This window comes from Podarcis filfolensis, assembly GCF_964270895.1.
Source record: "Podarcis filfolensis genome assembly, chromosome: 9".
In the NCBI taxonomy this organism is placed as follows: domain Eukaryota; kingdom Metazoa; phylum Chordata; class Lepidosauria; order Squamata; family Lacertidae; genus Podarcis; species Podarcis filfolensis.
In genome coordinates this window covers 56,447,837-56,462,756 of record NC_139610.1, presented here as the reverse complement: position 1 = coordinate 56,462,756, position 14,920 = coordinate 56,447,837, and the positions used below count along the sequence as shown (strand labels likewise).

Below are 14,920 nucleotides of genomic sequence, written 5' to 3'. Positions count from 1 at the left end.
GCAGGGTAAGTTTACATTGTCAGTCTAGGACTGGATGTTAAATGCATCTATTCTTCTACAGTCCTTTCTCATTTCTTACTGTTCTTTGCCAGGTTGCACTGCCAATGGTAGCAATCACAAGGCAAATGTGACAGTTACGGAGCTAGATTGAGACTTAGGGCACAATCCTACCAGCCAGCAAAGCTTTCTTGAGTGACAGGACCAATGCCATAGCCACAGCCCAGCCACTCAGAGGAGCAGCAGTGGAAAGGAAGGGCAGAATAACTGGTACAGAGATCAGGTCCAGATCAGGCCTGACACCATCATCTGATGACAGCAAGACTGGTGCAGGATCCAGCAGATCCCAGACTGGCTCAGTCCCACCTTCTCCTTTTCCTTGGAACATCCCATTTCAGGGATTGTTTTAGTGTTCCCCACCAGAAATAACACTGTTGGAAAGAAAGCTATGCTTGATCTACTACTTTTCTACTTGCAAGGCATTAGAAAAGGGAGCCTCCCACTTCCAGTGGTATAGTTCTCAGTCAGGAGCTGTGCTGTGCAACTCTTGGGACCACCAAGCTCAGGTCTTAAGTTCTAACTCAGAGAATCAGAAGTTTCCAAGTGGATGCAGTTTAGTTTTTGTAACTTCCTTTACTGGGTAAAGGTAAAGGGACCCCTGACTGTTAGGTCCAGTCGGGACCAACTCTGGGGTTGCGGCGCTCATCTCGCTTTATTGGCCGAGGGAGCCGGCGTACAGCTTCCGGGTCATGTGGCCAGCATGACTAAGCCGCTTCTGGCGAACCAGAGCAGCGCACGGAAACACCGTTTACCTTCCCGCTGGAGTGGTACCTACTTATCTACTTGCACTTTTGACGTGCTTTCAAACTGCTAGGTTGGCAGGAGCAGGGACCGAGCAACGGGAGCTCACCCCGTCGCAGGGATTCGAACCGCCAACCTTCTGATCGGCAAGTCCTAGGCTCTGTGGTTTAACCCACAGCACCACTCGCGGACATGACAACAATTTAAGGATACAGAGCTATGCACAATTAGCAAGGGGAAACCTCCAGTTCAGACCACTGGGACTTTCTTTTGAGCAAATATGTAGAGTTGGCGGTCAGCATATTATCTTGTGCCTTGTTTAGGACACCACTGTGTTCATAGCCATTTAATCAATGAAAAGAGAATTCCTGACTGTTTGTTCCATTTTTATGAGCAGTGAGTTTACTGTAACCTTCAAGCGGCATTATAACGTTTTCCTAGGAGATGATTAAATATCGGTATTATTGACGCTGCTGGTGCACCAATGTCCAAGGTTACTGCTCTACAAGTTCAAATAATTTCTAAGCATCAATCACCTGCTGAAATAAATGCATTTTTAATAGGCTGGCCAGATTCTCCATGCTACCATGCTACATGTAGCCCACCGGGTACAATAAAAACTGCAAATCAGAATGTTGATCTTTTAAAGCTTTTCATTGGTACAAGACAATAAAATGAGGATCCATATATTGTTGGTTGAGGGACCACAAAAGAGCCCTCACACAAGAAGGAAGCATTAACATGACGGAGGAGGTACCATGTTATTCTACAGAAAATTAGTCAGAGCTCATCATCACCAGCTTATTACTACAGGGTTCCTATCTAATCATTAATTGGCCATTGTGCTATTAATTGAACCAGCACTTCTGACGTGTTTCAAGGTCACTTCCATGGGGAGTTTTGGCACATCATCCTTCAGTTGCCAGGCAGCACAACCCCATATATTTTTCCTCCAAAGTAAGTTCCACTGTGTGCAATGCAGCTTACACCTCGCATATGATTGCAAACTGAATGTCTGATCTTCATCCATGCGGAATACAGTGAAGGCCAGGCAACTGTAATGCAAGTGAGCTTCCTGGCCAACCTATTTTACCTTCCCAGCACCGACTCAAGTGGATGTCGAGCTGCTTTAAGCTGTATACAGTCCAATGCTGTAAAGAAAAATATTGCATAGGACAGTGTTCTCGAAGCTACCAGCATGAGTTTGACCAAACTGCGGGAGGCAGTGGAAGACAGGAGTGCCTGGCGTGCTCAGGTCCATGGGGTCACGAAGAGTTGGACACGACTAAACGACTAAACAACAACAACAATGGTGTACAGCTCTAGTATAGAGATAATTCAGTATGACACAGAGTTTGTCTTCAGGAAAGTGTGGTGTGCACACTGGTTGCTGTGGAAAGCTATCTTGGTAGTGCTAGATTTCCTGTCTTTGCTTATGAACCAAAGCGCCTGGCCTTAATGTAATGTGTCAGTGATTCCTTTCTTGAGTTTCATAATTAGTTAATGGTACAGTGCTGTCTTACAAAAGGAACTCCAACGACAACTAAATTCAACAGAGAGTGAATTAATCAGGCAAATGGCCATGAATGTGAATGCTTTGTGTACCAGGATGAAACCCTCATCGCAGCTAGATATTGGAATCCCTGGCAGCACTCGTCTCATTTATCAACATAGAATTTAATCCTGGAGCTTAAAAGTTATTGATATTCCAGTTGGGATCCAGATTCAAATCTGACCTAGCAGGTAGGGGAGAAGAAGAGAAGAAGAGTTTGGATTTGATATCCCGCTTTATCACTACCCGAAGGAGTCTCAAAGCGGCTAACATTCTCCTTTCCCTTCCTCCCCCACAACAAACACCCTGTGAGGTGAGTGGGGCTGAGAGACTTCAAAGAAGTGTGACTAGTCCACTATCATCTGGAAAATTACAGGTTCCCTATCCCTGTCTTAATGGGAGTTGTGGCAAAGCTCTGATAATACAAAAGCTGACCAAGGAAAATAAGCTAAATGTTCTGGTGTCTCTAAGGAGTCAGGGTGAAGCAACATCTTCCCCCCATCATTGAGACTTTTACCGTTTGGATTTATGTATTTATTTCCTTTATATCTTGCCTTTCTTCCAGGGGGCTAAAGGTGGGTCACCCCCTTCCATTTGCATCCTCTCAACAACCCTGTGTGGCTGAAATATAGTGAAATTAGCCTAGGCAACTAAACTGTGCCTCCCCACCCCTAGTCTGATATGATAACCATTATATCATTTTACCACTACACCGCACTGAAAAGGTATCTAGTAATTGCACTTAGGCTGTCCATTTTCTCTGCTTCAGAAATCTAGATTTCTATCATATATGCAGCTCAAAAAGGGTTTTTGCTTCTGTCCTGAATGTTTGCATTTGCTCCCTGAAGATAAAGCTCAAGGTGACAGGACCACATACAGTACCGTCAAGCCAAGCATCCCATTGAGGCAAGAAGAGCTCATCCTATTGCAGGAGCAGGTGAAGAAGGGGATACTTTCTGTAGATGAAGCTCTGGAGAAATTTAAAGAATGGCAGAATCACAGAAGTGGATTAGAAGCGACCCAGCAGGTAGAAGCCTCGTGTATTTTGTGTGGTGGTTACAAGCTAGCTGCTAAGTTTATCAAGATATCTCTGCAGTTTTAGTGGGTTTCACATTTTCCTTCTTCTCCTGTGTTGTGTGTTTTCAAACCTGAGTTGGGTGTACCAGTGTTAGACACATAGGGAGCTTCCTTGTGCCAAGCCAGTCGCTTTGTCCATGTGGTCCAGTATTATCTTCTCTGGCTGTCAGCATCCCTCCAGGATCTCAGGCAGTGTCAGAGACCAGGCTGAGGAGTGCTGCTCTGATGAGGAATGGTGGGAGCCTCCCCCTCTTCCTGACCAGGATCCTGAAGCTGCCCAAGAGCAGCAGAGCAGTATAGATTTGGAGCAGTGGTTTGCAGAGTTTGCAGAGCTGGGCAGAGTTGAGTGGGGAACAGCTAGGGGAAGAAGAACTAAGAAAAAGAGAGTTGACAGACTCTGGTTCGCTGGAATGTGTCCAGCCGCTCAGTCCAAGGTCAAAGAGATTAGCTAAGGTAGCTACATAGAAGGCATAGTGGTTGCAAGATCAGGTTGCAAGACAAGGAAGTGACGAGGGTGACAAGCGGGGAAGTAGGTGGAAACCTTAATCGGGAGACCTTTACTTTGAGAATGGACTCTTTACGATATATGATATCTTTATTGTCATTGTCCCATGCAGAACAATGAAAGAACTCTTTGTTCTTTCGCTGTGATAACTAAAATATCTTTAAATGGTAAGAGACTCTCTTCGCTTTGTTCTGCTTATCCACGGCCAAAGGGAAGGAGGAAGCCGCTTCCCCAAAACCTGACAGGCAGAGACCTTTCCATCCCTTGCCACCTGATCTGTTTTACTGGAGATGCCATGAACTGAACCTGGGATCATCTGCAGGCAAAGCAGGCAATTCTGCCACTGACCTGCCCCACTCTTGTGAATAGTTCTACATATAGCCAGGATACAAATCAAATCTTAGGACTTTCATGACATGCATGCGTTTTTAATGACCACATCCACATGTGTTTCTCATAGTTAGGGGTCTAGGAGAAATTTGAGTCAATTCACATTCAAAGGCAAAGCTAGCTAATTCACACTTTCCATACAATGTGCAGGCAGAAATTCAACCATCCTTCAAATTTTGCAGTTATCCAAATTTTGCAGTGTCGTTCTGCCACCCAGTAATGTGTACAAAAATACGTCTACCATGCAAAATGTTGCATAAAATGCATACATTGGTGCGAATATCCTAAAAAATGCATGACTATGGAAAATTGCTTGCAAAAGTGTGTATATTAGGAGAATATATTGGGGCTGATTTTCAGAGTGACCATACTAGTGATGGTAATGCCAAACAGGAAGTGACAGAAAAATCCCTCAAATAAGTCTCCAATTTTTACAGTGTCCTTGTTTGAATGTTATGGGAAAGTTGGTTTAAGGAACAATCATGTTTTCACTAAAGCTAGGCCCTTAAAAGATGAAAGGGAGGAGAACGACAAGAGTACATGAGCACAGGGCTCATTCCCCATCTGCTAAAGCATAGTTTATTAGACCAAAAGTGCAACATCTGGATTGGATTTATATGTGGGATTTTGCAATGTTCTTAATGAGTGTGGGTGAGGGTTTGGCCACAAATGCTGCACCACCTACATTGACTCTCTTAGTTTATTTGTAATATATGTAATATTGCAGAAGTTTCTTTCTGGAGTCCACCTCACCATTTGCATTTGAGTGTTCATAGAAATTAGCTGGATTTAAAGAGCCCTGGAAATATTGAGACTTCACATAGCTGCAATTGATTTTCCATCATTGTCCAAACAGACAAACTATGGTTAATGTTAACTCTGGTTGGAAACAAGCCAGATTCAAGCCATGGTTTAGCATGACACCCGAACCATTAAGAGAAGACTTGACTTGTCCTTCTTTGAGACAACTGGAGTGATTGGGCAGCAAAACTAAAGTTGACAGAACAAAGCTGAACAGGTTCTTCCTAATAACTCATTGCTTCTTGGGTGGTTACAAATACTTCTTTCTTATTTTGGCCATGAAATTCAAGGTAGCTGCCCATATGGATGGCAATTATTGCCTCTTGATGGAGTGGGTGGCAGCTGTGGAGATATTGCATTTGCTCTTAGAGAAAACTTTCCAGAGATCTTTATGTATCATAACTCTACCAAAATTCTCTTCTAAAGCACACAGAGAGAGAGAGAGATTCCGCCCCCCAATGTCTTTTAAAATGATTTCCTGTGCTAGGAAGCTTAAGTGTGTAGAATACTAAAAAGCCCAACTCCTCCAGCTACTCATTCATTATTTTTAACAATCAACTGCAGCTATTGATTTTTGTTGTTGTTTGTGTGTTTGTTTCTTACTTAAGGAAAAAATACGCCAGCTCAGAGACTCTATTATCAGAAAAAGACCGGAGGAGGAAAGCACGTATGGTAAATTACATTTAACTAGCATTTCAATAAGCTGCAGAAGGGAACTGTATATATATATATTTTCAAGGCCTGAACCAAAGACTAGTGAAGCCCATGGAAAGGCTTTGATAGGCTTCTCCATAGTTTTGCGGCGATTTGTCAAATACGGAGACCTGCCTTCCCATAGAAGAACACAAAATGATTCATAATAGTAATTATGAACAGCTGTGTGGAATGACAAAATTATAGGCAATGGAATCAAGAAACGTGTTTTGAACAGCAATTCAGTATTTTTGGACCAGGAAATCCTCTGTTTATACCAGGGATGCTCAAAGTTTGAATCAGGCCTCCCTAACAAGTTATAGAGAGTTGTCAGGGGCCGAATAATCCCTACCCTGAACTATTCCAGTTTGTGTCTTAGTTGCCACAACTCATCAACAAAAACCAAGCGCTACAGAAAGGTTGGCAGAAACATGGAGAGGGCTGGAGGGCAGCTTTCTGTGGTTGTTCCCAGACAGGGGAAGGAGTAGCAGTGATCACTGTAGAGGTGATTCACAGTACTCTGTATCCCTCACCTTCTTTAGTCCGGGGTTGGTAAGAGACTGTGAAAAAATACACTCTGTATTTTTCAGCATGAAAAGTCTTTTTTTTTTCTTCATGGGAAGGGCATTTGTTTGCCTGTGGGACCTTTCTTTTACCTGGGCTGCCACTAGGTATGGGGGAGAGTTTAACTTTGTTTCCATTTCAAGGTGAACTTAATTTGTTCACACTTTCTGAAAGAATATGAGAACCAAAACACAGCCATCCTTTGAAAGCCACACGTCTCCGAATTTTGCAATGCAGTTCTCCAGCCAAGCAATGTGTACAAAAACGCATATACTAGTGCAAAGCATGCATATAAGTGTAAGTATTAGTGAACATAATGTACCAAAAAGCATTACATTATGGGAAACTGTATTCAAATTGGGGGGAACTGCATACAAAAAAAATGTACATATTAGAATTCACACAAAAATGCTGATAAATGTTCATGAGGACTTTTTTAAAAAAACAAATTTTCAAACTGATGTAGAAGTGTGGAGAACTTGATTTAAAATTAGGGAAAAGGAGAAAGTGAGAGAAACCAAAATGGATATATTGGCCCAATCCCGATACACCAACTTCCACTTTCAGTGCCACACTAGTGTAGATAAGACCACAGTGCAGGGATGCAGAGCCCTTTAAGTATCATTGGACACCAATTCCCAACATCCCCATCCAGCAGGGCTAATGATCAGGGGTGACAGGAGCTGAAGGATTGCAGGCTTCTCATCCCTGGAATAATGGGGGGGGGGGGATATGAAATTCTGAGGTAGATCTATGCTCACAATTCTATGAATGCAGATCAAATGGCACTTGAGGAAAGACTGTGCTAAAAAAAAGCCACATGACCAGTTGTTGTAACCACATTTTGGCTTATTTTTCTTCCTAACAGACAAAATCACCATTATTCACCATCCAGATGGTAAGTTCCAATACCTTTACCTCATAAATCATGCCTACAGCCAGTCTACAAGGTGCCTCTGGAATAGGCATCTACTGAATAGTATTTTTTTGGTTAAAAAAAAATAGAGATGGTGCTGGTACTCACTGTTCTTGTGACTACCGTCACAAGAAAGCAGTTTGTTTGTTTGTTTGTTTGTTTGTTTGTTTGTTTGTTTGTTTGTTTGTTTTAGTGCTGATCCAAATATTTTCCACCCACCTCCATTTTGCCAAATTTGAGATGGGCAAAGTTTGATAATGCCCCCCCAGCCCTCAAAAAAGGACTGGTCAGTTTTAAGTGTGGTACATAACCTTAGTAAACTTCAGGATGTGGGGGCATACCAGGAAAGGTCGTGGGGCATCTTCTTCCTTCTCTTTCTCTCAATAGTTTACCCATCATTTCGAATTAATTGAGCTCTTCCCTCCAGCAATGCACTCTTGGAATTATATGGTGTCATTTGTTAATTAAAAATAAAAAGGGGAGGAGAACATGTTGGGTGTAGTGAAGGGTTAACCTTCTGTGCCTCGAGCCTGAGAGGAGGCGCGTACAAGGGACGTACGCCAGGATGTGCCGAAAGCAGCTTGGAATGCTGTGAGCTGAGTGGAAAGCGAAAGCAGTCGCTGCAAGCTGAGAGAGAAGGACGCAGGCAAAATGCAGCTACACTCTGATGGCTGTTATGGATTGTAAATACGCTGTTTTGTTTCCCAATAAAGAGGTATTAGGATAGAAGAAACGTCTGGATTTTTTTTACTGCCCTTTCACACACAGACGCTGTGTAATTCTGCTAATTGCTTTACGACCGCTCCAAAGCCACACTGCGTAAACAGAAGTTGCAGAGACTCGCAGGGGAGCGTGGCTGGGCGCCAAACAATAAAGCAATAAATCTATCGGAAGAGAACAGGCAGCAGGTCTGGGGTCTAATGCAAATGTCCCCCTGAACCACCCTCTAACAAAGCTGTTATATTCAGGTGTCCCTTCCATGCCAAAGAGCTCAACAACTAGGGTACCACAACTAAGGTAGTCTTGGGGCTGTTCTTTTGACAGCAGAGGTGCTCAGAAGAGGGCACCTTCAGGAGATCTCGTTTCATAGGAAAAGATATATGGGAGGAAGCCTTCCTTCAAGTAGACGAGGCCCCTATTATGTAAGGCTTTAAACCTTGTGTATGCTAGACTCTTATCTTAATTGGATTGCCTGCTGTAAGACAAATATATCAGTACCAAACAGCTCCAAACCAGCTCGACGCTAAAAGTTGCAATCCTTTTCTTATTTTGATAGTTCCCATGGCGAGACGAAAAGCAAGTCTTAGTGCTGAAGGCATTGTGTACACCCATCCGTTTCCAAAGCAGGTATGTATCAAGATTTCCCCAAAATTGTGTCTTTTAGTTCTGAAGTTAAATTTCAGAAGTGCTGATTCTGAAGCATATGTTTCCCCATATCGATCGTTAAAGGATAATATGTTGGAATGAATGTCCAACAGTCAATTAGGAACTGCTGGAAATAAATGCCATCCTGATGTCAGACCTCAAAACATCATTCTGTGCCCCCACGTACCATTTACTGTATACCTCCAATGGCCTATTCCATATGAGCATTTATTGCAGAATTTGTTATTTAGTCGTCTTAGTCATGTTCGACTCTCCGTGTCCCAATGAACCAGAGCATGCCTTGGAAACTCTCACTTTCTTCTCAAAGCTTCTCCTTTTTTTAAGTCCATGGAATTTTCTTGGCAAAATACTGGAGTGGTTTGCCAGTTCCTTCTCCAGGTGGATCACATTTAGTCTATACTCTTGGCTATGACCTGTCCATCTTGGGTAGCTCATAGCACGACGTAGCTCATAGCTTCTTAGAGTTACTCAAGCCTCTTTGCCATGACAAGGCAGTGATCCATGAAGGGGTATTGCAGAATGGCCACACTTAAATCCTATGATGAAATGAAGAAAGCACTCCCCTCTTGTGCTTTCCTTGTCCAGGTCCCCACCCCACTCTTCTAAAGCAATTATATTTAATGTCATAGCATCATTACGGAGAAAGGAGGATAGGCAGCTTCCCACCCAGCAACCATTTAGAGATGCTCAAGTAGTAGCAGTAAGCTTTATCCTCCTCCAAATTTTGCCCCTGCACCTGAAATTTGGTGGTGGGTTTTGTCCCGCAGCTTTTTTACCCACACCCCCATGCTCCAAAATTGGAGAGATGTGTTCCATGTTGCTTGGCAGTCCCATTCTGGACCACTTCTGTAAGCTTTTCAAAGGCAGACCCACATAGGAAATCCAACAGTAACAAGTCACTGGGGCATATGCCAGATGCTTCTTTGGTTTTAAATTTTTATTAAAAAGTTTATTATGTCAATAGCTACCACTTCCAGATCCTTAACAGTGTTCATGAACAGCATGTGTTATTTCAGACTCTGCTTTGAAACCCACCAGGGAAAGAGCAGGCGTCTCCTGATAACAGAGGTAATGGCATATATACAACACACTTTGCAAACGGACATCGCTTAACTCCCTATGCTTCTTTGGTTCATTTTCATTAATAAACCAGCTTCTTTCCTTTACTTTATTTAACGCTTGCTGGATATTTGAAATGTTTCAGGCAGGGGCAGGCAGAAGATCAGAGAGATTTTCAGTAGACTTCTTTTATTATTTTACTTTGTATTTCAGACTTCTAAGCCACGTCGCAGCCAGAAGTTATCAAAACAGGGTACAGTAAGGTAACCAAGACAGACAAAATGAGAAAGAGAACACAGTTCTCTGGCTCCAAATTATTTAGCAATAAAAAGGTTCCCCTTCCCTAATTGGGTGGTTGAAACAAAGAAAAGCTAAGTTCTCCCTCCGCTGCTATAGGCAGTAAGCCTGTGGATGCTATTTGCTGGGGGTGACAAGTGGGGCGGGTGATGTTGCAGGCAGTTCCTGCTTTGGGGCTTCTCATGGCATCTGGTTGGCCACTGTGAGGACAGGAGGCTGGACTAGACAAGCCATTGGACTAATCCAGCAGATGGGCTCCTCTCAGTGGCGTAGCGTGGGGGGTGCAGGGGGGGCCGGCCGCACCGGGCGCAACATCTGGGGGTTAGGGTTAGGGGGCGCAAATCCACGGGTTAGGGGGCGCAAATTACTTGCCTTGCCCCGGGTGCTGACAACCCACCCTACGCCACTGGCTCCTCTTATTTTCTTATGTAAAGAATGCCCGGGGTAAACCCAGAGGTGGAATTTTGTGTGAAAAAGGAACATGGGCTCAGTTCTGCTACTGAAAGGAAATTTGCTTGGTGGTGGTATTAAGATAATATAACTACCAGCATATGCTGTGAAACATATATGAGCCAGTGTACTGTAACCTGATTCAATAAAGGAAAATGGGCATCCGTATAAATTACAGTGGTACCTCAGGTTAAGAACTTAATTCGTTCTGGAGGTCCATTCTTAACCTGAAACTGTTCTTAACCTGAAGCACCGCTTTAGCTAATGGGGCCTCCTGCTGCAGCCGCGCCGTTGCTGCACGATTTCTGCTCTCATCCTTAAGCAAAGTTCTTAACCCGAGGTACTATTTCTGGGTTAGCGGAATCTGTAACCTGAAGTATCTGTAACCTGAAGCGTCTGTAACCTGAGGTACCACTGTACTAGCTGCTTCAGGGCCACTATAGTGCATGTGTGGGTGTCGGTGTCCTTTTACATGGCTGTATTTTCAGCCCACCAATGGGTTAAACTGTATTGTCTTCCAGAATTTCAAAGGTTTGGAATTCTGAGAATGTCTGAAACATTAATTAACTATCTGATCAGTGCAGGATGCATTAGCTGTCATTTAAAAGCTGTGCCTTACATATCTTAGCTACCATTGTCTTCCCCTCCAGCAAAAATTTTCCCATGATCTTCTTAATGAGGATGACCTTCTTACTTGGGGCATCTCATTATTCCATTCTGCAGGAATTCTTCTTCCTTTTTAAAATAGCTTTCTCCTCCCTGCCACTGTACATTGCATCAAAGGGGTGTTGTTTTAAATTATTAGTCCTGCTACCTGTGTCTCATTTTCTAATTATTTCTTTTCTACATTCATTATTCCATCAGGTAAACATCCCGAGAGGTATAAATTATTAGATTTGACCGCGCAAGGGAGAAAATATAGAAGTTGTATGCAGGGTGCATTTTAGAAGTTTATGCTGGGTGCTTCTTTCCTACAAATTTTGAGCTGTTAGTTGACAGCCTTATATTTAAAGGTCTAGATATTTTGCTTCCCCATATTTATCTGTGTTTTTAATGCTAACCCAAAGAATCAACAGCAGTTTAAGGGTGCTTCCAGAGGACCTATTTATTCTGCCTTCATTCTGATTTGTGTGCCGGGAGATTAAGCAACATTCTCACCTGAATAAACATTCGTTCTACTTTGTTTGCATGGAGGTGAGATGGCTTTGCATAAGAGCAACTGCTATCCCACACTCTCCAGGACATTTTACCACCACATCTGTTATCACAAAAAGTCCAGTCTTTTGAGGAAGCAGGTTTGTTGCACAAGACCACCCCTCAGCTATAATTGTGCAATTATAATTTCCTGGTATGTGCTTGCATCCCACTCCAAAATAGCAATAGTCTAGAACCTGAGAACACATCCCATGCTCTGAGTTTATGTCGCAGAGCATAATATTATATGTATAACAGTACATATAATAAAGAATATAATATGCATTTTTGGGTATTTTTAGCAGAACCTGGTGGGGAAATCTCACTTCTCATCAGCTTAAAAGAGCAAGACAGGAATTAGAAATCCATGCAGACAAACTTGCCATTGAGGTTTTCAGCAAATTCTATTACTGAGTGGGGGTGGGGAGCTAAGCACTGAAAGCTTTGTTTTATTCTTATATGCTGGCCTGGTAACAGTTTGTCCAGTAATTGTGTCTTTTTCACCATTCTCTTTAGAGAAGATTGTTGGACCCCTTGCAGCGATCATTCTGCATCACCAAGAGAAGATCCTTGTTTCAGCAAACTCTGCTGCACTAAGTTGAGCCTTGAAGACTGGATAAGCAAAAGTCCCCACCCAACAGGCCTCCTTTTCAAATGTTCCTCTTGCCTTTGTTTCGGTGAATTCTGCAAACAAATTAACAGGGGCAAAACAAATGCTGTTTTCATTCTGCTGGGGAACCTCCAGCCCTCAGGCCTCTTGAGGCTTGCCAGGCATCCCCCCACTTGGCCAACAGGGCACTTTTGGCCGAGCCACACCCACCTAACCTACACCTGACACCATATAAGGCATGGGGAGTGGAGCAAGTAGAGCCCTGCTTCAGATAAAAGGGCGTTTGCAGGCACCACCAATCAGCCCGATGCAAAGTGCTCTGTAATATAGCACTTTGAAAGAAGCTTCCAAGGTAAGGTTACCAGATCGTTTTCAATGAATCCAGGGACACTTTTCAATTTCCTACTAAATAAATGGATTTTGTCAGGGGACTGATTTGTAAATCCGGGGACTGTCCCCAGGAAACGGGGACGTCTGGTAACCTTATTCCAAGGTCATCAGAAACCTATTTCAAAGTGCCGTCTTGCACAGTGCTTTCCAAAGTGGCCGTAAGTTATTGGACAATTGTACAATTTGCGCTATTAAAAACAACAAAAACCTTTGTCACCAATAAGTTCAGAGGTGGAACTTTTTTTCATGGTTCGCTGCTTGCAATTGTCATATGACTGCTGTCACCCCATCATATCCCACCAGAACTTAGCGTTAAATGACCTTACTGGCACCCTCCTAGCCGTCCTGATACATAACGCTGCAACATGGCTTCTGTTTCAAGCAAGAGAAATGAGAGACATGTCAAAATGAACAGGCCAGGGAATAAGGCATGAGAGCTTTGCCATTGTCAGCATTTTGTATACATTTTTCCAATTGTTTCATGTGCATTTCATTTCTGTATATTGCAATGTGCCCTCGTTGACAAAGAATAAGTAAGTATACATGAAACTGAATAAATGATCGGTCCTGCTGTTGACAAACCACTGTAATAATTCCTTTCATTTCCCATCTTTACGGGGGTGAATACTGTTGTTTCTGTAGCCAAAATGGCAGCACCCATGCACAGGAAGAGGTCTCAGCAGCACCTGGGAACTTTAAGGTCTGCAGAAGTACGTTGACTCTCAAAAAAAGAAAAGAGGCTCCAAAAACTATCCCTACTGCCCCCCAAAATACATGAACTACAGAGTTTATATAGTGCGTGTGAGCATGCGCACTGAAGCTGTCAAACCAGTGTCCAACCAGCCTGTCCCAACCTCATCTCCTTTCCCCCACCTCCCCTATGCATGGTTACACCCTTCAAAGTTCTTCCAGCTGAGGAAGGGTACCTCTGAAAGCACATATCTCATCAGCTGGCCTGGTCTGTGCCTTCAAATCTCTTCTCAGATGGAGTCAGGTCACCTGTGTGACTCTAAAGACTCTAAACATCAAGCCTGTGGGCCAAACATTGTCCATTTGGAGTTCCAATTTGGCCCAAGAAGTCCCCCCCACCTGTCAATCAAGTGGCGTCCCCAGACATCACTGGCCAATGTTTTGGGTCTTTGGCACCTTGCCATAGATCAAGATTGAGCTTTCTACTGCTGGCAATTGAGCCTAACTACTTGTTCGCCTGTTGTCTTTATCCATGGAGTTTTCTTGGCAGGGATACTGGAGTGGCTTGCCAGTTCCTGCTCCAGGTGGATCACGTTTGGTCAAAACTCTCCACTATGACCTGTACATCTTGAGGGTCTGAATAGTTAAAGCTATGGTTTTCCCAGTAGTGATGTATGGAAGTGAGAGCTGGACCATAAAGAAGGCTGATCGCCGAAGAATTGATGCTTTTGAATTATGGTGCTGGAGGAGACTCTTGAGAGTCCCATGGACTGCAAGAAGATCAAACCTATCCATTCTGAAGGAAATCAGCCCTGAGTGCTCACTGGAAGGACAGATCCTGAAGCTGAGGTCCAATACTTTGGCCACCTCATGAGAAGAGAAGACTCCCTGAAAAAGACCCTGATGTTGGGAAAGATGGAGGGCACAAGGAGAAGGGGACGACAGAGGACGAGATGGTTGGACAGTGTTCTCAAAGCTACAAACATGAGTCTGACCAAACTGCGGAAGGCAGTGGAAGACAGAAGTGCATGGCGTGCTCTGGTCCATGGGGTCACGAAGAGTCGGACACGACTAAACGACTAAACAACAACAACTTGTTTGCCAAGTACTCAGCCACATCTCTGAAAAAGACTTTGCCTACAGGCAAATGTTGCTCTATGCCTTCCAAGTGCCCTCTTTTCTAGTAAGAAGTGGGCTTTCCCACTGTAGACAGGTGCCCCCCCCACAACATTTTGTTGCAGGGCCTCGTTTATTTATTCAAAATGATAATTTGTGGCACCTTACAGGAATATCTCCCATTCATCAAGAGGAATGATTACATTCTAATTTTAGCTCTTTCCCCCCTAAGAACATCCAACTGCATCTTTGTACATTGCATTTGCATGTAAATCAGCACTAATTATCGACACCTATTAGCATGATTACAAAATACAATGTTTACATAGAGTATTTGGATTTCGGTGTTTGCTTAATAGGATTCCCAGGATAAACAAAGTGCTAAATTCTACAGGTGCAGCCTCCATTTTATTTACTAAGTAGTCCCCCTAT

At 43.4% G+C, this 14,920-nt stretch overlaps 1 protein-coding gene across 1 annotated transcript in view; it reads left to right on the top strand.

Moving 5' to 3' along the window:
• The window catches only part of BANK1 (B cell scaffold protein with ankyrin repeats 1), a 180,649-nt gene extending 168,005 nt beyond the window's left edge, over nucleotides 1-12,644 (top strand). The window contains exons 12-17 of the mRNA XM_083571262.1: nucleotides 3,199-3,377; nucleotides 5,732-5,795; nucleotides 7,249-7,278; nucleotides 8,573-8,643; nucleotides 9,699-9,750; nucleotides 12,199-12,644. Coding sequence (XP_083427388.1) covers nucleotides 3,199-3,377; nucleotides 5,732-5,795; nucleotides 7,249-7,278; nucleotides 8,573-8,643; nucleotides 9,699-9,710 — 356 coding nt within the window. The 3' untranslated portion in view covers nucleotides 9,711-9,750; nucleotides 12,199-12,644. The remainder of the gene's footprint in view (nucleotides 1-3,198; nucleotides 3,378-5,731; nucleotides 5,796-7,248; nucleotides 7,279-8,572; nucleotides 8,644-9,698; nucleotides 9,751-12,198) is intronic.
• The last annotated feature ends 2,276 nt before the right edge of the window (nucleotides 12,645-14,920 follow it).